General features: G+C 57.7%; 2 protein-coding genes across 6 annotated transcripts in view; one reads left to right on the top strand and one right to left on the bottom strand.

The window, feature by feature from the left end:
- Positions 1–669: 669 nt before the first annotated feature.
- LOC118694912 (protein-arginine deiminase type-1-like) lies at positions 670–15,758 on the top strand. The gene is made up of 16 exons (XM_036396230.2): positions 670–911; positions 4,720–4,900; positions 6,107–6,179; positions 6,528–6,589; positions 7,122–7,239; positions 8,258–8,383; positions 8,625–8,803; positions 9,350–9,450; positions 9,529–9,640; positions 9,720–9,827; positions 10,465–10,613; positions 11,541–11,685; positions 11,772–11,865; positions 12,106–12,185; positions 12,825–12,953; positions 13,766–15,758. The coding sequence occupies exons 1-16, from the start codon at positions 820–822 to the stop codon at positions 13,997–13,999; spliced, it is 1,983 nt and encodes a 660-aa protein (XP_036252123.1). The 5' UTR covers positions 670–819; the 3' UTR covers positions 14,000–15,758.
- RCC2 (regulator of chromosome condensation 2) overlaps positions 15,094–23,112 on the bottom strand; it is a 29,917-nt gene continuing 21,898 nt past the window's right edge. For 2 of the 5 annotated variants that reach the window (XM_036396235.2, XM_036396231.2), the window contains exons 10-14: positions 22,039–22,219; positions 19,692–19,797; positions 19,532–19,604; positions 18,420–18,497; positions 15,733–16,046 (exon numbers count right to left, since the gene is read on the bottom strand). In XM_036396235.2, the coding sequence (XP_036252128.1) occupies positions 15,942–16,046; positions 18,420–18,497; positions 19,532–19,604; positions 19,692–19,797; positions 22,039–22,219 (543 nt within the window). In that variant the 3' untranslated portion in view covers positions 15,733–15,941. Of the gene's footprint in view, positions 16,047–16,286; positions 16,341–18,419; positions 18,498–18,584; positions 18,642–19,531; positions 19,605–19,691; positions 19,798–22,038; positions 22,220–23,112 lie in introns of those variants that run through there. The other 3 variants (XM_036396233.1, XM_054517143.1, XM_036396234.1) reach the window with 3 other exon arrangements.

The following is a 23,112-nucleotide window of genomic DNA, read 5'->3' on the forward strand; positions in this document are numbered from 1 at the left end:
GCCCCGCTGCCGTTCTGGGGCCGGACACGCTTATTTTGGGCAATTTGCTCTCCTGGCAGCGTTTCTGAGGTGCAGCTGCACCTGCGGCGCTGGAGAACCCGCGAGGGGATGCTCCCACACATCCCCGTCCCCCGCCCTCTTTTTGCCCCCAAAGCGGATTTCTAAGCCCATTTCCAGCCCCATCCCCCGGGGCTGTGTCCCTGCTGATATTCCCGGGCCCCGAGGAGCGACATTAAATCCGGGCCGCGCGTGACGGCGGGGAGGGGGTTTGGGAACAGCTGCGGGGACAAAGCGCTCTGGGCTCCCACGCGCAGCCGGGGCTTTAATTAAAACAAAGGCGATTAAAGCCGCCGGGGGTCCGCTGTCCCCAGCGCAGGTGGCAGCGCCCCGCGGAGCCGGGCGAGCGCCCGCCCCGGAGGGAGAATTCCAGCGCTTTGTCCCGGCCGAACAAATGGAACCTTTCAGCAGAAGGAGAAATCAAACCCGGCCGGGCCCGGCGCTGGCGCGGCCCCAGCACGGCTCGGGTGTCGCGGTGAATATTTCACGGCGTGGGCCGGACGGGGAGCGCTCCCCCCGCGTCCCTCGGTGCTGGCCGGAGCCCGGACCCCCCCCCGGAGCCCCCCGGAGCCCCGAACATCCCGTGGGCGTCCCGGGCCGCTTCCCCCCGCTCCGATCGCCGGGAGCGCGGCCGGACCCGCGCACAGCCAGCCCGGGGGTGGGATCAGGCCGGGCTTTGGCTGATCCCCTCCCAGCAGCCCGGCTTTATAAATCCCCCGCGGCCGCCGGGCGCGGCACCCGAGGGTGCCCGGGGCGGCCGCGATGGCGCAGCAGCGCCGTGTCCAGCTGTCCACGCAGCGCCCCGGCAGCGCCGTGTGCGTGCTGGGCACCGAGCTGGCCCTGGACGTGTGCGGGTGAGCGCGGGGCACAAATCCGCTTTTCCCCCTTGATCCCATTAACCAAAGCCCGAAAATAGCGCGCGGTGGGGCGGGGGCGGTGCTGCTGCCCCGGGGGCTTTTCCCAGGGGATGCTGTCCCGGGAGCGGGGAGGGGTGAGGGGTGGGATTCCCCGTGCCCCTTCCCAGTGTCCATTCCCAGTGTCCACCCCATTGCCTCTTCCCTCTGTCCATCCCTACTGTCTGTTCCCAGCGCCCTTTCCCTGTGTCCATTCCCTCTCTCCATCCCTCTGTCCATCCCTCTGTCCTTTCCCAGCGTCTATCCCTGTGTCCATCCCTCTGTCCACCCCACAGTCCATCCCCGCTGTCCCTCTGTCCATCCTGCCGTCCATCCCTCTGTCCATCCCTCTGTCCATCCCAGTGTCCATCCCTCTTGTCCATCCCACTGTCCATCTGTCCATCCCTCTGTCCATCCCTCTGTCCCTCACAGACACTCCAAACACCTCCGCATCAGCGGGACCGCAGCATTCCCAGCGGGATTTTGCCCCTTTTGGGGTGCCACAAGCCCTTTTTGGGGTTTTAACGCCAAAAACCCCGGCGGGATGAGATGAGAAACATTTCCGACTTTCGGGGGGCAGGCAGAGAGCGAGCCCCCGGCCCGGCTCCGGCTCTCTCTCCGCAGCAGCCCCGGGGTTTTTCTCCCCGCTCGGGGCCCGGGGCTCGCTGCCGTTCCCTGCGCTGCCCCGGGCTGGGATTTTCCCATTCCCGGGCACGGAGCCGCGTTTCCTTCTCCGGGCTCCGCTCCGGGCCCGTCGCCCGCGGCCTCCGGAGCGGGGCGGGGCGGGACGGGCTCCGGCCTGCCCGGCAGCGCTCGGAAATGCCGGTGGGGGAAACTTCCCCATCGCAAATGCCGATTCTGGGGAGATCCGTGCCCGAACCCCCCCCGGGCAGCGCCGGCATCGATCGCATCGCGGCCCGGTCCCGTCCCCGCTGCCCTCGGGAGGTTCGCGGGTTTTATTCCAGGATTTGGGGCTTTTCGGAGCGATTCCTGCGGTTATTTTTGTGGGATTTATTCCCGTTTATTCCCGTTTCCCATGGTGGGACGGGCCGCTCTTTGCACCGGGGATATCCCCGGATTTGGGGCATTTCGGAGCGACCCCTGCGGTTCTTTCCCGTTTATTCCCAGGTGCGCTGTGCACCCGGAATATCTCCGGATTTGGGGTTTTTTTGAGGGATTCCTAAGGTTCTTTCCGTGGGATTCATTCCCACCTATTCCCGTTTATTCCCATGCGCGCTTTGCACCCAGACTATCCCTGGATTTGGGTTTTTTTGAGGAATTCCTGCGGTTCTTTCTGCAGACTTCATTCCCACCTATTCCCGTTTATTCCCAGGTGCGCTTTGCACTCGGAATATCCCTGGATTTGGTTTTTTTTGAGGGATTCCTAAGGTTCTTTCCGTGGGATTCATTCCCGCCTATTCCCGTTTATTCCCATGTGCGCTTTGCACCCTGAATATCCCTGGATTTGGGTTTTTTCAGGGATTCCTGCGGTCCTTTTTGCAGACTTCATTCCCACCTATTCCTGTTTATTCCCAGGCAGGCTTTGCACTCGGAATATCCCCGGATTTGGGGATTTTTAGGTATTCCTGTGGTTCTTCCCCTGGGACTCATTCCCACCTATTCCCGTTTATTCCCATGCACGCTTTGCACTCGGAATATTCCTGGATTTGGTTTTTTTTGAGGGATTCCTAAGGTTCTTTCCGTGGGATTCATTCCCACCTATTCCTGTTTATTCCCAGGTGCGCTTTGCACCCGGAATATCCCTGGATTTGGGGTTTTTTTGAGGAATTCCTGCGGTTCTTTCTGCAGACTTCATTCCCACCTATTCCCGTTTATTCCCATGCACGCTTTGCACTCGGAATATCCCCGGATTTGGGGTTTTTTGAGGAATTCCTGCGGTTCTTTCTGCAGACTTCATTCCCACCTATTCCCGTTTATTCCCAGGCGCACTTTGCACCCGGAATATCCCTGGATTTTGGGTTTTTCAGGGATTCCTGCGGTTCTTTCCCTGGGGCTCATTCCCACCTATTCCCGTTTATTCCCAGGTGCACTTTGCACCCAGAATATCCCTGGATTTGGGGTTTTTCAGGGATTCCTGCGGTTCTTTCCATGGGCTTCATTCCCGCCCATTCCCGTTTATTCCCAGGCGCACTTTGCACCCGGAATATCCCCGGATTTGGGGATTTTCAGGGATTCCTGCCGCCGGGTTGGCGCCGCCGCCTCGCCCCGGGTTCGCAGCCTCGGGCGGGATTTGCTTTAATCGCCTTTGGGGATTTGCGGGAATTGCCTCTTCCAGGAGCGGCTGCCCGCACGTTTTGGGGGATTTGTGCCCATCCAGGGAATCCATGCAATCCCAGGCTGCAGGACTTGTTCATATCCAGTGAATCCGTGCAATTCCGGGATTTGTGCCCATCCAGGGAATCCATGCAATTCCAGGATTTGTGCCCATCCCGGGAATCCATGCAATTCCACTTTGCAGGATTTGCTGCAGGATTCTTTCCACTCTGAATTATTTATCCCCATTTCATCTTGCAGCGCTTGCTGCTGTTGTATTTTTCAGGATTAATTCCATTTTTCCAGGACCTGTTGCTGTTCTAAATTTCAGGGTTTGTTTGTATTAAAGGGTTTCTCAGGGATTCACATCTCAGCACTTGTTGCCTTCACGTTTTCCAGGATTATTTGCATTTTCAATGATTTATTGCTGTTCTAAATTGCAGGATTTTTTTTCCCCATCGAAGGATTTATTCCAATTTCGTATCTCAGCCCTTGTTGAAATCACATTTTCCAGGAATATTTGAATTTTCCATGACTCATTGATATTCCAAACCTCAGGATTCATTCCCCGTTGAAGGATTTACCCCAATTCCACATTGCAGACCTTGTTGAAATTGCATTTCCCAGGAATATTTGCACTTCCAGAACTCTTTGATATTCAGAATTCCAGGATTTTCCCATATCGAAGGGTTTACCAGAATTTCACATCTCAGCCTGCGCTGAAATGGCATTTTCCAGGAATACTTGAATTTCCCAGGACTCACTGATATTCCGAACCCCAGGATTTGTTCCCTTTAGAAGGTTTTACCCCAATTCTGCATCCCAGCCCTTGCTGAGGTTGCGTTTTCCAGGAATACTTGAATCTTCCAGGAATATTTGAATTTTCCATGACTTGTTGATATCCCAAACCCTGGGATTTGTTCCCTTTAGAAGGTTTTGCCCCAATTCCACATCCCAGCCCTTGCTGAGATTGCAATTTCTTGGAATATTTGAATTTTCTGAGAGTATTTGAATTTTCTGGGAGTATTTGAATTTTCCAGGAATATTTGAATTTTCCAGGAATAGTTTAATTTCCCATGCCTCGTTTATATTCCAAACCCCAGGATTTGTTCCCTTGGGAAGGTTTCACCTCAATTCCACATCCCAGCCCTTGCTGAGATTGCATTTTCCTGGAATATTTAAATTTTCTGAGAGTATTTGAATTTTCCAGGAATATTTTAATTTCCCATGCCTCGTTTATATTCCAAACCCCAGGATTTGTTCCCTTGGGAAGGTTTCACCTCAATTCCACATCCCAGCCCTGGCTGAGGTTTCCCGGGAGTATTTGAATTTCCCATGGCTCGCTGATATTCCGAACCCCGGGATTTGTTCCCTTGGGAAGGTTTCACCCAGTTCCACACCGCAGCCCTGGCGGAGGTGGCGTTTCCCGGGACGGTGTGAGCCCAGCCCGGCTCCCGGCACCGTTCCCGCTGTCCTGACCCCGCTCCCGTTGCAGCTCGGCCCCGCGCGGCGCCGCCTCGTTCCAGGCCCAGGGCTCGGCGGGGGTGAAGCTGTGGGTGCTGCACGAGGCCCGGAGCGTGAAGCTGCCCTCGAGCGTCGGGCGCTGGCCCCTGGGCCCCCGGCCCGAGCTGCTGCTGGCCATGGAGCGCCCCAGCAGGGAGGCGGGGGACGAGAAGGTGGGACGGGATTCCCGTGGGACACGCGCTGGGGGCCGGGATGGGTGACGGGATTCACGCTGGATCCCGGGATCGTGATGGGTGTTGGGATTCCCGCTGGATCCTGGGATCGTGATGGGTGTCAGGATTCCCACTGGATCCTGTTGGGTGTTGGGATTCCTGCTGGATCCCGGGATTATGATGGGTGTTGGGATTCCTGCTGGATCCTGTTGGGTGTTGGGATTCCTGCTGGATCTCGGGATCATGATGGGTGTTGAGATTCCTGCTGGATCCCAGGATTATGATGGGTGTCGGGATTCCTGCTGGATCCTGGGATCATGATGGGTGTTGGGATTCCTGCTGGATCCTGCTGGGTGTTGGGATTCCTGCTGGATCCCAGGATTATGATGGGTGTTGGGATGCCTGCTGGATCCTGTTGGGTGTTGGGATTCCTGCTGGATCCTGTTGGGTGTTGGGATGCCTGCTGGATCCTGTTGGGTGTTGGGATTCCTGCTGGATCCTGTTGGGTGTTGGGATGCCTGCTGGATCCTGTTGGGTGTTGGGATTCCTCCTGGATCCTGGGATCATGATGGGTGTCGGGATTCCCGCTGGATCCTGGGATCGTGATGGCTGATGGGATTCCTGCTGGATCCCAGGATTCCTGATGAATGTTGGGATTCCTGCTGGATCCTGGGATCGTGATGGGTGTTGGGATTCCTGCTGGATCCTGGGATTATGATGGGTGTCGGGATTCCTGCTGGATCCTGAGATTATGATGGATGTTGGGATTCCTGCTGGATCCTGGGATCCTGCTGGGTGTCGGGATTCCCGCTGGATCCTGGGATTATGATGGGTATTGGGATTCCTGCTGGATCCTGCTGGATGTTGGGATTCCCTGCTGGATTCCAGGATTCTGCTGGGTATTGGGATTCCTGCTGGATCCTGTTGGGTGTTGGGATTCCCGCTGGACCCCAGTATTCCCGATGGGTGTTGGGATTCCCGCTGGATCCTGGGATCATGCTCGGTGTTGGGATTCCCACTGGATCCTGGGATTCCTGCTGGATCCTGGGATTCCTGTTGGGTGTTGGGATGCCTGCTGGATCCTAGGATTCCTCTGGATACCAGGATTCTTGCTGGGTGCTGGGATCCCCTCTGGGTGTTGGAATTCCCAGTGGATCCCGGGATCCCGCCTGGCTGTCTCGGTGCCAGCCCCGCTCCTCGTTGCAGGTCAGGATTTCCTATTTCCGTGAGGACGGGGGGGTTCCCGTGGGCCGGGCCGTGCTCTACCTCACCTGCGTGGGTAAGGGGGGACGGCCCCAAACCCCATTCCCCAGACCCCATTCCCAAATCCTCATTCCCCAACTCCCATTCCTAAATCCTCATTCCTAAACACCCATTTCTCAACCCCCATTCCTGAACCCCCATTCCCAAATCTCCTTCCCAAACCCCCATTCCCAAACCCCATTCCCGAACCCCCATTCCCCAACCCTCATTCCCCAAACCCCCATTCTTGAACCCCCATTCCCAAACTCCCCATTCCCAATTCCCATTCCCCAATTCCCATTCCCCAAACCCCATTCCCCAACCACCCTTCCTGAACCCCCCTTCCCGGGGTTTCCCCTTTTCCCATCTCATCCCTGTCCCACAGAGGTGTCACTGGACGCTGACGTCACCCGCAGCGGGGCCGTGAGCCGGACGCTGCTGGACAAGGTATCCAGAGGGGCCGGGAACACCGCGGGATTGGGAATTCCTGGATGAGCCTCAAACCCCAATGGGATTGGGAATTCATGGCTGAGCCCCAGGCCCTGAGCCCCTGGGCCCTCATGGGATTGGGAATTCTCAGCTGAAGCTCAGATCCCAATGGGATTGGGAATTCCCAGCTGACTCCCAGACCCTGATGGGATTGGGAATTCCTGGATGAGCCCCCAGGCCCCGATGAGATTGGGAATTCTCAGCTGAAACTCAGATCTCAATGGGATTGGGAATTCCTGGCTGAGCCCCAGACCCTGATGGGATTGGGAATTGGCTGAGCCCCAGATCCAAATGGGATTGGGAATTCCCAGCTGACCCCCAGATCCCAAAGGGATTGGGGATTCCTGGATGAGCCCCCAGACTCTGATGGGATTGGGGATTCCTGGCTAAACCCCAGACTCTGATGGGATTGGGAATTCCCAGCTGACCCCCCAGACCCTGATGGGATTGGGGATTCCTGACTGAGCCGGCCCTGCTCCGTGTCCCCCAGGCCAGCTGGACGTGGGGCCCCGATGGCCACGGGGCCGTGCTCCTCGTCAACTGCGACCGCGACGACCCCGGCGCCGAGGGCCTGGACAACGAGGACAGCGCCGTGCGCTCCTACAACGGTCCTGACAGCCCCGAGCCCCCATATCCCACTTTTCCCTGCCCTTTTCCCTGAATTTTCCCAATTTCTCCTCAATTTTCCATTCCTAACGCAGCCAGAGCCCAAATTTTCCCACTTTTCCCTCAATTTCCCCTTTCTTCCACAGCCCAGAACCTGCCACTTTCCCACTTTCCCCTCAATTTTCCCTCCCTGCCACAGCCCAGGACCCCCATTCTCCCACTTTTCCCTCAATTTTCTCTCACTTCTCCCTCAGTTTTCTCTCCTTACCCCAGGCCAGAACCCCTAATTTTCCCACTTCTCCCCTAGTTTTCCCCCTTTTTCCCTCGACTTTCCCCTTCTCCCTGAGTTTCCCAATTTTCCCCCAATTTTCCCCCTTTCCCCTCAGTTTTACCCTTTCTCTTCAGTTTCCCCCTTTTCCCTCAGTTCCCTTCTTTTCCCCTGGTTTCACCCTTTTCCCCCAATTTTTCCCTTTTCCCTCAGTTTCCCCCTTTTCTGTTTCCCTTTTCCCTGAGTTTCCCCCTTTTCCCTCAGTTTCCTCCTTTTCCCCTGGTTTTCCCTTTTCCCTCAGTTTTTTCCCTTTTCCCTCAGCTTCCCCCTTTTCCCTCAGTTTCTCTCTTTTCCTTCAGTTTTCCCCTTCTCCCTCAGTTTTCCACTTATCCCTGGGTTTCCTCCTTCTCCCTCAGTTTTCCCCTGGTTTCCCCCTTTTCCCCTGGTTTCCCTTTTCCCCTCGGTTTCCCTCAGTTTTCCCCTGGTTTCCCCCTTTCCCCTCGGTTTCCCCCTTTTCCCCAGGTTTTCCCTTTTTCCCCCAATTTTCCCTTTTCCCTCAGTTTCTCCCTCTTTTCTCTCAATTTTCCCCTTTCCCTTCGGTTTTCCCCTTCTCCTTCAGTTTTCCCCTTCTCCTTGGGTTCCCCCCTGGCTTCCCCCTTCTCCCTCAGTTTTCCCCTTTTCCCTGGTTTTCCCTTTTCCCCCCAATTTTCCCTTTTCCCCCCAATTTTCCCTGAGCCGTGGTGGTTCCCCAGACCTGCAGGACATGGCGCAGTTGGTGCTGAGGACGCGCGGGCCCTGCGCCACCTTCGCTGGGCACCGCCTGCTGCTGCACCTGGACTTCGGCGATGCCGACAAGATCAGGGTTTTCTACGGGGGCAGTGAGTGCCCGGATTTGGGGGGATTTGGGGGGATTTGGGGGAATTTGGGGGAATTTGGGGCAATTTGGGGACACAGACCCCTCTGCTCACCGGGATCAACCCCAAATCCTTGCGCTGCTTCTCCAACGCCCCGGGCGCGGTTGAGCTGATCCAGGCGGGGTTTGGGGCGGCTTTAGGGACCAAGGGGGAGCGCTGTGGGAACGGGGCTGGGGTTTGGCTTTGAGGTGTCCGTGTCCCGCAGACCATGTGGAGCTGGAGATGTTCAAGCCCGTCCTGGGGGGCTCCAAGCTGGCCTACACCGTGCGGCCCAGCCGGCACCAGCACGAGAGCGTCTTCTACGTGGAGGGCCTGGCCTTCCCCGACGTGGCCTTCTCAGGCCTCGTGTCCCTGCACGTCACCCTGCTCGAGAGCCCTGAGAAGGTCTGGCTGGGGTGGGACAGCGGGGACAGATCCCAAACTCCATCCCCACCATCCCAGAACCCCCATTTTCTCATTTTCCCCCTCAATTTTCCCTTTCTACCACCACCCAGAACTCCCATTCTCCCACTTTTCCCTCAAGTGTTCCATCCTGAGGGGGCTGGAACAGCGGGGACAGACCCCAAACTCCATCCCCGCCATGCTGGGGGGGTGGGACAATGGGGACAGATCCCAAACTCCATCCCCACCATCCCAGAACCCCAAATTTCCCCTCAGTTTTGCCTTTCTACCACCACCCAGAACTCCCATTCCCCCACTTTTCCCTCAAGTTTTCCTCCCCAGGAGGGAATGGCACAGTGGGGACAGATCCCAAACTCCATTCCTGCCATCCCAAGGTGGGTTGGGACGGGGAGGACAGATCCCAAACTCCATCCCCACCTTGCCAGGAGGGGTGGGACAACGGGGACAGATCCCAAACTCCGTCCCTGCCATCCCAGGGTGGGTTGGGACAGCGGGGTCAGATCCCAAACTCCATCCCCACCACCCCAGGGCCTCCAGTCTCCGATCTTCACGGACACCGTGGTGTTCCGCGTGGCTCCCTGGATCATGACGCCCAACACGGCGGCGCCGCTCGAGGTCTTTGTCTGCAGGTGGGTGCTGCTGGGTGCTCCCCCCCTTCCCGCCGCCGGATCCACTCCCAAATCCCGATTTTCCCGTTTTGCCCCCAGCGTGGACAAGAACGAGGAGTTTGTGGCGGCCGTGGGCGCGCTGGCCGAGCGGGCGCAGGTGCCGCTGACCGTGTGCCCGGCGCCGCAGAACCAGCAGGACCGCTGGATCCAGGTGGGAGCAGGGTCTGCCCGGCCCCTCCTCGCCGCAGCAGTGCTGGGAGGGGTCCCAAAATTCTCCATCCCTCCTCCAGGATGAGGTGGAGTTCGGCTACATCCAAGCCCCCCACAAGACCCTCCCCGTGGTCTTCGACTCGCCCCGGGACCGTGGCCTGAAGGATTTTCCCGTCAGGAGCATCCTGGTATCCAGCCCCTTCCTCCTGCCTTGCCCAGCTTGGCAACCCCCTAAAAACTGGGATAAATCCCTTTAAAAAATGGGATAAATCCCCTAAAAACTGGGATAGATCCCTTTAAAAACTGGGATAAATCCCCTAAAACTGGGATAAATCCCCTAAAAACTAGGAAAAATCCCTTCAAAACCTGGGATAAATCCCCTAAAAAACTGGGATAAATCCCCTAAAAAACTGGGATAGATGCCTTTAGTAACCGGGATAAATCCCCTAGAAATTGGGATAAATGCCCTAAAAACTGGGATAAATCCCTTAAAAAACTGGGATAAATCCCCTAAAACCTAGGAAAAATCCCTTCAAAACCTGGGATAAATCCCCTAAAAACTGGGATAAATCCCTTGAAAAACTGGGATAAATCCCCTAAAACCTAGGAAAAATCCCTTCAAAACCTGGGATAAATCCCTTCAAAAACTGGGATAAATCCCTTGAAAAACTGGGATAAATCCCCGAAAAACTGGGATAAATCCCTTTAAAAACGGATAAATCCCTTTATCTCCTGCATTTTTGGGGTGGGATGCTCCAGCATAGAGGATTTAGTGCTGACAGCTGCATTTTTTTAACCACTTTCTCCCATTTTCCCACCACCCAGGGCCCTGATTTTGGCTACGTGGCCCGGCAGGCTCCAGAGGGCAGTTCCAGCCTGGATTCCTTCGGGAATTTGGAGGTGAGCCCGCCCGTGACGGTGCAGGGCAAGGAGTACCCCTTGGGGCGCATCCTGATCGGCAGCAGCTTCCCCAGGTGAGCCGGGAGCAGGACAAACCCCAAACCCGGGATCTCCCGGCCTGGTTCTGCGTCTTTTAACCCCGGGGAGAGGGGGAGGGAAGGGGCAGGGATCCCACCAGCCGGGTGAGGGGGGAAAGGCTCAGGGGACAAATGACACCTGCATGGCCCAATGCCCCCAGGGCTGAGGGGCATCTTTTGAACCCTGCCAATCACACCACGACCTTGCTGGAATGCCAGGATTGACGGACAGCGCTCAGCAAGGGGGCAAGGGAGGGGAAGGGAGAGGAAGGGAGAGGTGATTGGCACACCTGGGGAAGGAACCGGGATGGCTGAGACAGGCTGGCACATCACACCGCAACACCGGCCCCGTTTGGGGTCAGCTCCGAGCGGAGCAGGAAAACCCCAAAAACAGGATTTACCAGCCCTGTTTGGGGTCAGCTCCAAGAGGATCAGGAAAACCCCATAACCAGGATTTCCCAGCCCTATTTGGGGTCAGCTCCAAGAGGATCAGGAAAACCCCATAACCAGGATTTCCCAGCCCTGTTTGGGGTCCAAGAGGATCAGGGAAAACCCCAAACCCAGGATTTCCCAGGCCTGCTTGGGGTCAGCTCCAAGAGGATCAGGGAAAACCCCATAACCAGGATTTCCCAGCCCTATTTGGGGTCAGCTCCAAGAGGATCAGGAAAACCCCATAACCAGGATTTCCCAGCCCTATTTGGGGTCGGCTCCAAGAGGATCAGGGAAAACCCCATAACCAGGATTTCCCAGCCCTATTTGGGGTCGGCTCTGAGCGGAGCAGGAAAACCTCAAAACCAGGATTTCCCGGCCCCGTTTGGGGTCGGCTCCAAGCGGATCAGGGAAAACCCCAAACCCAGGATTTCCCAGCCCCGTTTGGGGTCGGTTCCGAGCGGAGCCTCGCCCCAACCCGCGGCGCTCCCCCAGGGTGGGCGGCCGCAGGATGGCCAAGGCCGTGCGGGATTTCCTGGTGGCCCAGAAGGTGCAGGCGCCCGTGGAGCTCTTCTCGGACTGGCTCAACGTCGGGCACGTGGATGAGTTCCTGAGCTTCGTCCCCGCGCCCGACCGGAAGGTAACGGGTCCCGGGAGTGGGAAAAAGCAGGATGAGACCCTCAGAGCCTTCCCCAACCTCCTCCTCTTCCTCTTCCTCCCGCGCAGGGATTCCGGCTGCTCCTGGCCAGCCCCAGCGCCTGCTACCAGCTCCTGAAGGAGAAGCAGGAGGAGGGGTTCGGCGAGGCCGTGATGTTCCAGGGTAGGGCAGGACGGGCAATGGGGATCCGTGGGTTTGATTCCCCTTTTTCCTGCAAAATGTGATGGGGAAAAGCCGGCTGGGATGTGGGGGCAGAACGGAGCAGAATTGATTAATTAATTAATTAATTAATAAAAGCTGCAGGGGTTGGATTGCTGGGTTGGGATGGAGCTCTGGGGTCAGAGCTGGAGTCTGAGCCTGGCTGAGCTGGGGCAGAATTCCAGCCTGGCTCCCTCTCGGCAGGGCTGGACAGGGTGCCCAAGCCGACCATAAACGAGATCCTGGCTGACGAGGAGCTCCGCAAGTTCAATGACTACGCCCAGGTGAGGATGGGGAGCAGGAGGCTCCAAACCATCGCTCCCTCCGTGTCCCCCAAACCTCTTTCCTCCCTTCCATCCCTCCACCCATCCTCCATCACCACCCTCCTCTCCATCCATCTCCCCACTGCTCTGTCCCTCCTTGTGTCCATTCCTCTCTCTGTCCAACCTTCCATCCATCCCTCCCTCTATGGATCCATCCCTCCATCCATCCATCCATCCATCCATCCATCCATCCATCCATCCATCCATCCATCCATCCATCCATCCATCCATCCATCCCTCCATCATCCATCCATCCATCCATCCATCATCCATCCCTCCATCCATCCATCCACCTCTCTGCCCACTCTTCCATCCCTCCCTCCCTCCCTCCAGCCGCCTGCCCATCCTGACGTCCATCCCTCTGTCCCTCTTTCCCTCCCTTTGTCCCTCCATCTCCCCATCCCTCTCTCCCCATGCCTTCCTCCCTCCATCTCCCTATCCCAATGTCCATCTCCTTGTCCTTCCATCCCATTGTCCATCTCCTTGTTCCTCCATCCCTTTTCCCCCACTTTGTCCCTCCATTTCTCCATCCTTTTGTCCCTCCATCTCCCCATCCTGCTGTCCCTCTCCCGCTGACCCTCCCTCCCTGGTGGCTCCCAGAGCTGCATCAGCTGGAACCGGGACATCCTGAAGCGCTCGCTGGGCCTGGCCGAGCCGGACATCCTGGACATCCCGCAGCTCTTCCAGAGCAACGCCGACTCGGATGCTGAGGCCTTCTTCCCGGACATGGTAGCGGCACCCCTGACCTCCCCGGGCCGGGATCGGGATATTCCCTGATGGGATCGGGGCCAGGGTTGGGGCTGGGATGTTCCCTGGTGGGATCGGGGTCTGGATCGGGGCCGGGATGTTCCCTGATGGGATTGGGGATTTCCTGGGCTGGGACGCTCCCTGGGGTGGGACTGGGGTTGAGATCAGGGCCGGGATGTTCCCTGATGGGATCAGGGTTGGGGTCAGGTTGGGATGTCCCCGAGCCAGGATTGGGGCTGGGATGTTCCCTGATGGGATCGAGGTTTCCCCAGGGTGGGATCAGGGCCGGGATGTCCCTGGGCTGGGATGTGCCCTGATGGGATCAGGATGTGCCCGGATGGGATTGGGGCCAGAATGTCCCCTGATGGATCGGGGCCGGGGTGTGCCCTGATGGGATTGGGATGTTCCCTGATGGGATTGGGGCTGGGATGTGCCCGGATGGGATTGGGGCCGGGATGTGCCCTGATGGGGTTGGGATGTGCCCGGATGGGGTAGGGATGTCCCCTGATGGGATTGGGGCCGGGATGTGCCCTGATGGGGTTGGGATGTGCCCCGATGGGGTTGGGGCCAGAATGTCCCCTGATGGGATTGGGGCTGGGATGTGCCTGGATGAGGTTGGGATGTGCCCCGATGGGGCTGGGATGTGCCTGGATGGGGTTGGGATGTTCCCTGATGGGGTTGGGATGTTCCCTGATGGGATTGGGGCCGGGATGTGCCCGGATGGGGTTGGGATGTGCCCCGATGGGATGGGGGCGTCCCTGGCCGCTCCCTGCTGGATCCCCGTGCTGCTCCAGGTGAACATGCTGGTGCTGGGCCGGCACCTGGGCATCCCCAAGCCCTTCGGGCCCGTGGTGGGCGGGCGCTGCTGCCTGGAGCAGCGCGTGCGGGAGCTGCTGGAGCCGCTGGGCCTCTCCTGCACCTTCATCGACGACTTCTTCTCCTACCACGTCCTGCTGGGCGAGGTTCACTGCGGCACCAACGTGCGCCGCAAGCCCTTCGCCTTCAAGTGGTGGCACGTGGTGCCCTGAGGTGGCTCCGTGTCCCCTCCGTGTCCCCTCCTGTCCCAGTCCCCGCCCTGTCCCTGCCAAGTGCCTTCGGTGGTGGAAATAAATCCGGGTTGCGGCCGCTCTGCGGGGCTCTCCTGGCACTGGGAGAACGCTGGACTGGTTAAACTGGTGGGGAATGGGGTGGGGCTCTGGAACCGCCATCCCGGTGCCAAAACCCACATGGGATCAGGGAATTACGGAATCTTGGGATGGAGGGACCCTCAAGCTCATCCATTCCCAGGGGCAGGGACACCTCCCACTGTCCCAGGTGACTCCAAGTCCCAGTGTCCAGCCTGGCCTTGGGCACCTCCAGGGATCCAAGGGCAGCCACAGCTGCTCTGGGAATTCCATCCCAGCCGCTTCCCATCCTCTCAGGGAAGGATTTATCCCAAACATCCCAATACAAACTGTCCCTCTTTAGGCTGAAGCCATTCCCTGTGTCCTGTCCCTCCATCCCCTGTCCCCAGTCCCTCTCCAGCTCTCCTGGAGCCCCTTCAGGCCCTGGAATGGCTCTGAGCTCTCCCTGGAGCTTCTCCTCTCCAGGTGAGCATTCCCAGCTCTCCCAGCAGAGCTGCTCCATCCCCCTGATCCCCCTGGAGCCTCCTCTGGCCTGGGTCCAGCAGCTCCCCCGGCCCCTCCTGGAGCCTTCCCGAGCTGGGAATTCCCCAGGAATGTGGGAATGGCCCCATAGGAATGTGGGAATGACTCTCAGGAATGTGGGAATGGCACCCCCAGATCCTACCTGAACCTGGGAATTCCCTGGGAATGACCCCTTGGGAATGACCCCTGAGGATCCTTCCTGAGCTGAGAATTCCCCGGGAATGCAGGAATGAGCCTCCTGGATCCTTCCCAAATCTGGGAATTCCCTGGGAATGTGGGAATTGCCCCTCTGGAATGTAGGAATGACCTCCACAGCCCACAGCTTTTGGGACTCCAAGTGGGGTTTTGGCGATTTCCACCCCCAAATCCTAAACACTGCTAAAAAAGCAGGATTTGGGATTTTCCTGCCGGCTGCTCCCCCCGGCCGGGATCTCCTCTCTCCAAACCCCCTGGAAAACGACCCCCGATCCCAAAAATTGACCAAAACCCATTTTTTTTTACTGCAAACTCCCCGAGCGCCGCCCCGGGGGAGATGGGAAGGAGCAAAAATCCATGGAAAAATCCAGGAGAATCCCTAAAAACGGCCCGAAGGGAGCGGGAATGGCGCGGGGCAGAGCCAGGCTCTGCTCCTGAAGGCACCTCGAGATTCCAGCACAGTGACCTGGCACGGAGGGAACTGGGAATGTGGGAATTCCGGCTGATCCCGGGCCAAACCATCCGCCAGAAGGAAAAAAAACCCGAATTCCCGGGAAAAAAATTCCTTTGGGACTCCCCTCATGATCCCTGAGATGTCCCCGGGGTGGGTGAGGGTGGGGAGCCCGGGAATGCTGCTGGGATGGGATCCGGGATCCCTGCGGATGCTGGAGGGGTGGGAGGGGGGAAATCCCAAAAACTGTAGCACCCAGAGTAGGGAAAACCAGCAAAAAAATGGGAATATTGGGAAAAAATATGGGAATATAGGGGGAAAACCAGGTGTTGGCAGCTGCTCTTTAGGGATCCCAGATCCCTAAAGGGATCCCAAGCTGGGATCAGATCCCCAAAATTATCCCGAGCCGGCAGCTGCAGAGATTCGGGGCTGGAAAAATGGGAAACAGTAAAAAAAAGCTGCGGAAAAATACAAATAAAATAAAAAATAATTCAAGGCCAGACCCTACAAAACCCGGGGCGGGACGTGCCGGAAGGCCCGGCTGCGGTCGGGAATTCCAAAAGCCGGGAGTGGGGGTGGGAATGACCCCCCCGAGGGCTGGGAGTGCGGGAGCGGGGAGGGAGCACGGCGGGCGGGATGGAGAAGCGGGATTGGGATTGGGATCGGGATCGGGGCCCCTCAGAGGGTGCGGGGGTTGTACTCCGGGAGCTTCCGCAGCTTCTCCTGCTCCGCCTCCGACTCGTCCCGGGCGATCACCAGAGAGTGGGAATAGCCCATGGCCACCTGGAACGGGAATGGGAATGGGTCAGCTGGGAATGGGAATAGCCCATGGCCACCTGGAATGGGAAAAGGAGCAGGAATGGGAATGGGTCAGCTGGGAATGGGAATAGCCCATGGCTGCCTGGAATGGGAAAGGGAGCAGGAATGGGATTGGGAATAACCCATGGCCACCTGGAACAGGAATGGGAATGGGTCAGCTGGGAATGGGAATAGCCCATGGACACCTGGAATGGGAAAGGGAGCAGGAATGGAAATGGGTCAGGAACAGGAATAGGAGTGGGAATAGCCCATGGCCACCTGGAATGGGAAAGGGAGCAGGAATGGGAGTGGGAATAGGCCATGGCCACCTGGAACGGGAATGGGAATGGGAACAGGAATGGGAATGGGTCACCTGGGAATGGGAATAGCCCATGGCCAGGCCACCTGGAATGGGAATGGGAAAGGGTCAGCTGGAAATAGCCCAAGGCCACCTGGAATGGGAATGGATCAGCTGGGAATGGGAATAGCCCAGGGAACTGGGAATGGGGCGGCTGGGAGTGGGAGCGCCGTGGAACTGGGAATGGAACTGGGGTCACCCAGGAGTGGACATTGCCCATGGAAAAGGGAAAGGGGAGCTGAGGGGACCCGGAGCCTTCCCAGGGATCCCTCCCGCCTGCTGGGATCCAGGATGGGCTGGAGCATCCCAAGGGAGTTTTAGGGAAGGGCCCTGCACCCCCTGCAGGGCACCCTCGGGAGTCACAGGCTGGGCACAGCCCCAGTGTCCCTGTTTATTTTAGGGAATGGACCCCGGTGTGATGGGCTGGGCACAGCCCCAGTGTCCCTGTTTATTTTAGGGAATGGACCCCGGTGTGATGGGCTGGGCACGGCCCCAGTGTCCTTGTTTATTTTAGGGAATGGACCCTGGTGCCATGAGTTGTGCATGGCCTGGGTTTATTTAAAGGGGATTCACACACAGCACCCATGGGTGTCACGAGCTGTGCACGGCCTCAGTTTCCGTGTTTGTTTTAGGGGAGGGCCCCATGGATGTGATGAGTTGTGCACAGCCTCAGTTTATTCCCCGTTTATTTTAGGGAACAGCTCCTGGCGCCCTCCCTGCATCACCCCACAGGTGTGATGGGCTGGGTACAGCCTCACTGCCCTGTTTGTTTTAGGGGAGGGCCCCATGGGTGTCACGAGCTGGGCACGGCTTCATTTTCCCTGTTTATTTTAGGGAACAGCTCCATGTGCCCTCTCCATGACCCCATGGATGTGATGAGTTGTGTATGGCCCCAGTTTCCCTGTTTATTTTAGGGAATGGCCCCAGTGTCTCTGTTTATTTCAGGGAATGGCCCCATGTGCCCTCTCCATGACCCCATGGATGTGATGAGCTGTGCACAGCCTCAGTTTCCCTGTTATTTTAGGGAATGGCCTCAGTTTCCCTGTTTAATTTAGAGAACAGCCCTCACGTGCCCTCTCTCCACCACCCCACGAGTGTCCTGAGTTGGGCACGGCCTCAGCCTCTGGGTTTATCCAAGGGGAGGGTCCCCAGGGGTGTGACGAGCTGTGTGGAGTCTCAGCCACCCCAAATTGTTTTAGGGGAGGGCCCCATAGGTGCCCCCTCCCTCATCCATGGGTGCCATGATTTGTTCAAGGCCTCAGCACCTTGTTCATTTAGGGAACAGCCCCCATGTGCCCCTCCCTCACCCCAGGGGTCTGATGAGCTGGGCACGGCCTCAGCCACCCCAAATTATTTGAGGGGAATGCAGGTGCCCCTCTCCACCACCCCATGGGGGTGATGAACTCACACAGCCTCAGCCACCCCAAATTATTTTAGGGAATGGGCACCTGTATCCTCTCTCCATCACCCCCATGGGTGCCATGAGCCCCCCCTGTTTATTTTAGGGGATTCAGGTGCTCTCTCCCTCACCCCACAGGTGGGATGAGCTGTGCATGGTCTCAGTGTCCCCGTTCATTTTAGGGGAAGGGCCCCACAGGTGGGATGAGCTGTGTAGGGTCTCAGTGTCCCCGTTCATTTTAGGGGAAGGGCCCCACAGGTGGGGTGAGCTGGGCACGGCCTCAGCCACCCCAAATTATTTGAGGGGAATGCAGGTGCCCCTCTCCACCACCCCATGGGTGTGATGAGCTCACACAGCCTCAGCCACCCCAAATGATTCCCTGTATGTCCCCTCCCTCACCCCACAGGTGGGATGAGCTGTGTAGGGTCTCAGTGCCCCCGTTCATTTTAGGGGGATCCAGGTGCTCCCTCCCTCACCCCACAGGCGTGATGAGCTCACACAGCCTCAGCCACCCCAAATGATTCCCTGTATGTCCCTTCCCTCACCCCACAGATGGGATGAGCCCCCCTGTGCATCCCCAAGCGCTGTGGGGTCCCCTCACCTGCTCGGTGTAGATCCCATCCAGGGTTTTCACCTCCTGCGCCGCCGTGGACGATTTGGGTTTGTGGTCCCCATATCCCTGTGGGAACACCCCATGGACAGGGAACACTCAGTGGGGTTTGGGGGATTTGGGTTTGTGGTCCCCATATCCCTGTGGGAACACCCCATGGACAGGGAACACTCAGTGGGGTTTGGGGGATTTGGGTTTGTGGTCCCCATATCCCTGTGGGAACATCCCATGGACAGGAATGCTCAGTAAGGCCCCGGGGTTTGGAGGATTTGGGGTTTTGGGGTGTCCCTTTGGGGGATTTGTGGTCCCCATAGCCCTGTGGGAACACCCAATGGACAGGGAACACTCAGTGGGGCAGAGGGGCCGGGCCCCAGGGTTTGAGGGGATTTGGGGTGTCCGTCTGGGTTCCCAGGGGTATTTGAGGTGACTGTTTGGGGGATTTAGGGTGTCATTTTGGGGTTTTGGGGTGTTGGTACCAGCTCCCTGAAGGTGGGTGAGGGCCCCCAACTGATGGTGGGTTTGGGGTTTTTGGGGTGTCATTTGGGGTTTTATTAGGGGTGTCACTCAGTACCAGCTCCCTGAAGGGGGTGAGGGTCCCCAGCTGATGGTGGGTTTGGGGTGCCAGTTTGGGGGATTTGGGGTGTCAGTTTGGGGATCCTTGGGGTATTTAGGGTTTTATTTGGGGTTTTTTAGGTGTCGGTACCAGCTCCCTAAAGGTGGGTGAGGGCCCCCAGCTGATGGTGGGTTTGGGGTGTCAGAGGTTGGGGTTTTGGGGGTTTTATTTGGGGTTTTTTTGGGGTTTTATTAGGGGTGTCAGTACCAGCTCCCCAAAGGTGGGTGAGGGCCTCCAGCTGACAGTGGGTTTGGAGTGTCAGTTTGGGGGATTTGGGGTTTTATTTGGGGTGTCATTTGGGGTTTATTTGGGGTTTATTTGGGGTGTCATTCAGTACCAGCTCCCTGAAGGTGGGTGAGGGTCCCCAGCTGACAGTGGGTTTGGGGTGTCAGAGGTTGGTGTTTTTGGGGTTTTATTTGGGGTTTTTAGGGTTTTATTTGGGGTGTCATTTGGGGTTTATTTGGGGTTTTTTTGGGGTGTCATTCAGTACCAGCTCCCCGAAGGTGGGCGAGGGCCCCCAGCTGATGGTGCTCTCGTCGGCCGCCACGATGACGGAGCTCTTCCTGCAAGGGAGGCAATCCCTGATCCCTGAGTGTCCCAGGGCCCCAAATCCCGGGACTGGGGTCGGGAATTCCCGGGACAGCGCTCACCCGCAGGCCAGGCTGCGGATCTTCCACCCGCACAGATCCTGCACGGCCTTGGGGTACATGGTGGATTCCCGGGAGGTGTTGGTGGCGCCCCAGAAGAACAATCCACCTGCAAGGGAGCCCGGAATTCCCAAATCCCAGGAATCCCAACTGTCAGGGATCCCAAGAATCCCACCTGTCTGGGTACAGATCCCAGAATGCCCAAATCCTGGGAATCCCACCGGTCAGGTAACAGCTCCCCCCAGAATTCCCAAATCCTGAGATCCCTGGGATCCCAGCTGTCAGGCCACAGCTCCCCTGGCATTCCCAGATCTCAGGATCCTGGGAATCCCACAGCCTGCCCAGCATTCCTGAATCCTGCATCCCTGGAATCCCACCTGTCAGTCCACCTTTCTCCCAGCATTCCCAAATCCCACGATCCTGGCATTCCCACCTGTCTCCCTCAGCATTCCCAAATCCTGGGATCCTGGGAATCCCACTTGTCCCACTGACAGCTGTCCCCCAGCATTCCCAAATCCCAAATCCCAGTTCCCACCTGTCCTGCTGAAGGCTTCCCTGGCATTCCCAAATGCCGAGATCCTGGAAATCCAACCTGTCCCGCTGCCATCTCCCCCAGCATTCCCAAATCCCAGACCCTGCATTCCCACCCATCTTCCTGCCATCTCCCCTTAGCACTCCCAAATCCCAGATCCCCACCCGTCTCACTGCCATCCCCCCCAGCATTCCCAAATCCTGAATCCCATCTGTCTTGCTGCCATCCCTCCCAGAATTCCCAAGTCCCAGATCCCGTATCCCATCCATCTCGCTGCCATCACGCCCGGCATTCCCAAATCCTGAATTCCAAATCCTGAATCCCACCCATCTCACTGCCATCCCCCTGGCATTCCCATTATCCCGTATCCCAAATCCCACCCATCTCACTGCCATCCTCCCCAGCATTCCCAAATCTCAAATCCCCCCCATCCCACTGCTATCCCCCGCAGCATTCCCATATCCCGTATCCCAAACCCCACCCATCTCATGCTCCCGCAGCATTCCCATATCCCAGATCCCATATCCCACCCATCCCACTGCCATCCCCCGGCATTCCCATATCCCAAATCCCGTATCCCACCCATTTTGCTGCCATCCTCCCCAGCCTTCCCAAATCTCAAATCCCACCCATCTCACTGCTATCCCCTGCAGCATTCCCAAATCCCAAATCCCATATCCCACCCATCTCGCTGCCATCCCCTGCAGCCTTCCCAAATCCTGTATCCCACCCATCTCACTGCTATCCCCCACAGCATTCCCAGATCCCAAATCCCGTATCCCACCCATCTCACTGCTATCCCCCACAGCATTCCCAGATCCCAAATCCCGTATCCCAAATCCCACCCATCTCACTGCCATTCCTCCCCAGCATTCCCATATCCCAGATCCCAAATCCCACCCATCTCACTGCCATCCCCCACAGCATTCCCAAATCCCCTATCCCTTATCCCACTCATCTCACTGCCATCCCCCCGGCATTCCCATATCCCGTATCCCACTCATCTCGCTGCCATCCTCCCCAGCATTCCCAAATCTCAAATCCCACCCATCTCACTGCTATCCCCTGCAGCATTCCCATATCCCAAATCCCATATCCCACCCATCTCACTGCCACCCCCCCAGCATTCCCAAATCTCAAATCCCACCCATCTCACTCCTATCCCCTGCAGCATTCCCATATCCCAAATCCCATATCCCACCCATCTCGCTGCCATCCCCTGCAGCCTTCCCAAATCCTGTATCCCACCCATCTCACTGCTATCCCCCACAGCATTCCCAGATCCCAAATCCCGTATCCCACCCATCTCACTGCAATCCCCCACAGCATTCCCAGATCCCAAATCCCGTATCCCAAATCCCACCCATCTCACTGCCATTCCTCCCCAGAATTCCCATATCCCAGATCCCATATCCCACCCATCTCACTGCCATTCCCCCTCAGCATTCCCATATCCCAAATCCCGTATCCCACTCATCTCACTGCCATCCCCCCGGCATTCCCATATCCCGTATCCCACTCATCTCGCTGCCATCCTCCCCAGCATTCCCAAATCCCATATCCCACCCATCTCACTGCCACCCCCCCAGCATTCCCAGATCCCAAACACCACCTGTCTCGCTGCCATCCCCCACAGCATTCCCAGATCCCGTATCCCAAACACCACCTGTCTCGCTGCCATTCCCCACAGCATTCCCATATCCCAAATCCTGTATCCCACCCGTCTCACCACCATCCCCCACAGCATTCCCAGATCCCGTATCCCGTATCCCACCCATCTCGCTGCCACCCCCCGGCATTCCCAGACCCGTGTCCCACCGGTCTCGCTGACGGCGAAGGAGCAGGTGTATCCCGCGTAGATCTGGGCGGCGCCGCGTCCCGGGAAGTCGAAGAGCTTCACCAGCCTGGGAACCATCTCGTCCTTCTGCTCCGCGTGGCCCAGGCGCCCGTAGCCACCAAAGCCCCAGGAGAACACGCGCTTCTGGGAATCCAGCACCAGCTGGGACAGGAAAACAGCCTCAGAGATCCCAAATCCCAGATCCCAAACCCCAGGAGAACACGCGCTTCTGGGAATCCAGCACCAGCTGGGACGGGGAAAACAGCCTCAGAGATCCCAAATCCCAAACCCCTAATCCCAGATCCCAAATCCCAGGAGAGCACGCGCTTCTGGGAATCCAGCACCAGCTGGGATGGGGAAAACAGCCTCAGAGATCCCAAATCCCAAACCCCAAACCTCAAATCCCAAACCCCAGAAAAAGACACAATTCTGGGAATCCAGCACCAGCTGTGACAGGGAAAACAGCCTCAGAGATCCCAAATCCCAGATCCCAAATCCCAGGAGAAGACACTCTTCTGGGAATCCAGCACCAGCTGGGATGGAGGGAGGGAGCAGGGCTTCAGAGATCCCAAATCCCAAATCCCAGGAAAATACATTCCTGGGAATGCAGCCCCAGCTGGGATGGGGGAGCAGGGGCTGAGAGCTGCCCTCTCCCGTTCCTGTCTTCTTCTTTCCATTCTCCTTCTCCCAGTCCCATTCCTGCTCTCTCATTCCTGCAACCATTCCCATTCCCATTCCCAAATCCCATTATCCCAATCCCATTATCCCAATCCCACATTCCTGTACCGTGTGGTTGGCCCTGCAGGCCACATCCCTGACCCATTCCCATTATCCCAATCCCACATTCCCACATTCCCACATTCCCATACCGTGTGGTTGGCCCTGCAGGCCATATCCCTGACCCATTCCCATTATCCCGCATTCCCACACTCCCATACCGTGTGGTTGGCCCCGCAGGCCACGTCCCTGACCCATTCCCATTATCCCAATCCCACATTCCCACATTCCCATACCGTGTGGTTGGCCCCGCAGGCCACGTCCCTGACCCATTCCCA

This window comes from Molothrus ater, chromosome 23, assembly GCF_012460135.2.
Source record: "Molothrus ater isolate BHLD 08-10-18 breed brown headed cowbird chromosome 23, BPBGC_Mater_1.1, whole genome shotgun sequence".
Classification (NCBI taxonomy): Eukaryota; Metazoa; Chordata; class Aves; order Passeriformes; family Icteridae; genus Molothrus; species Molothrus ater.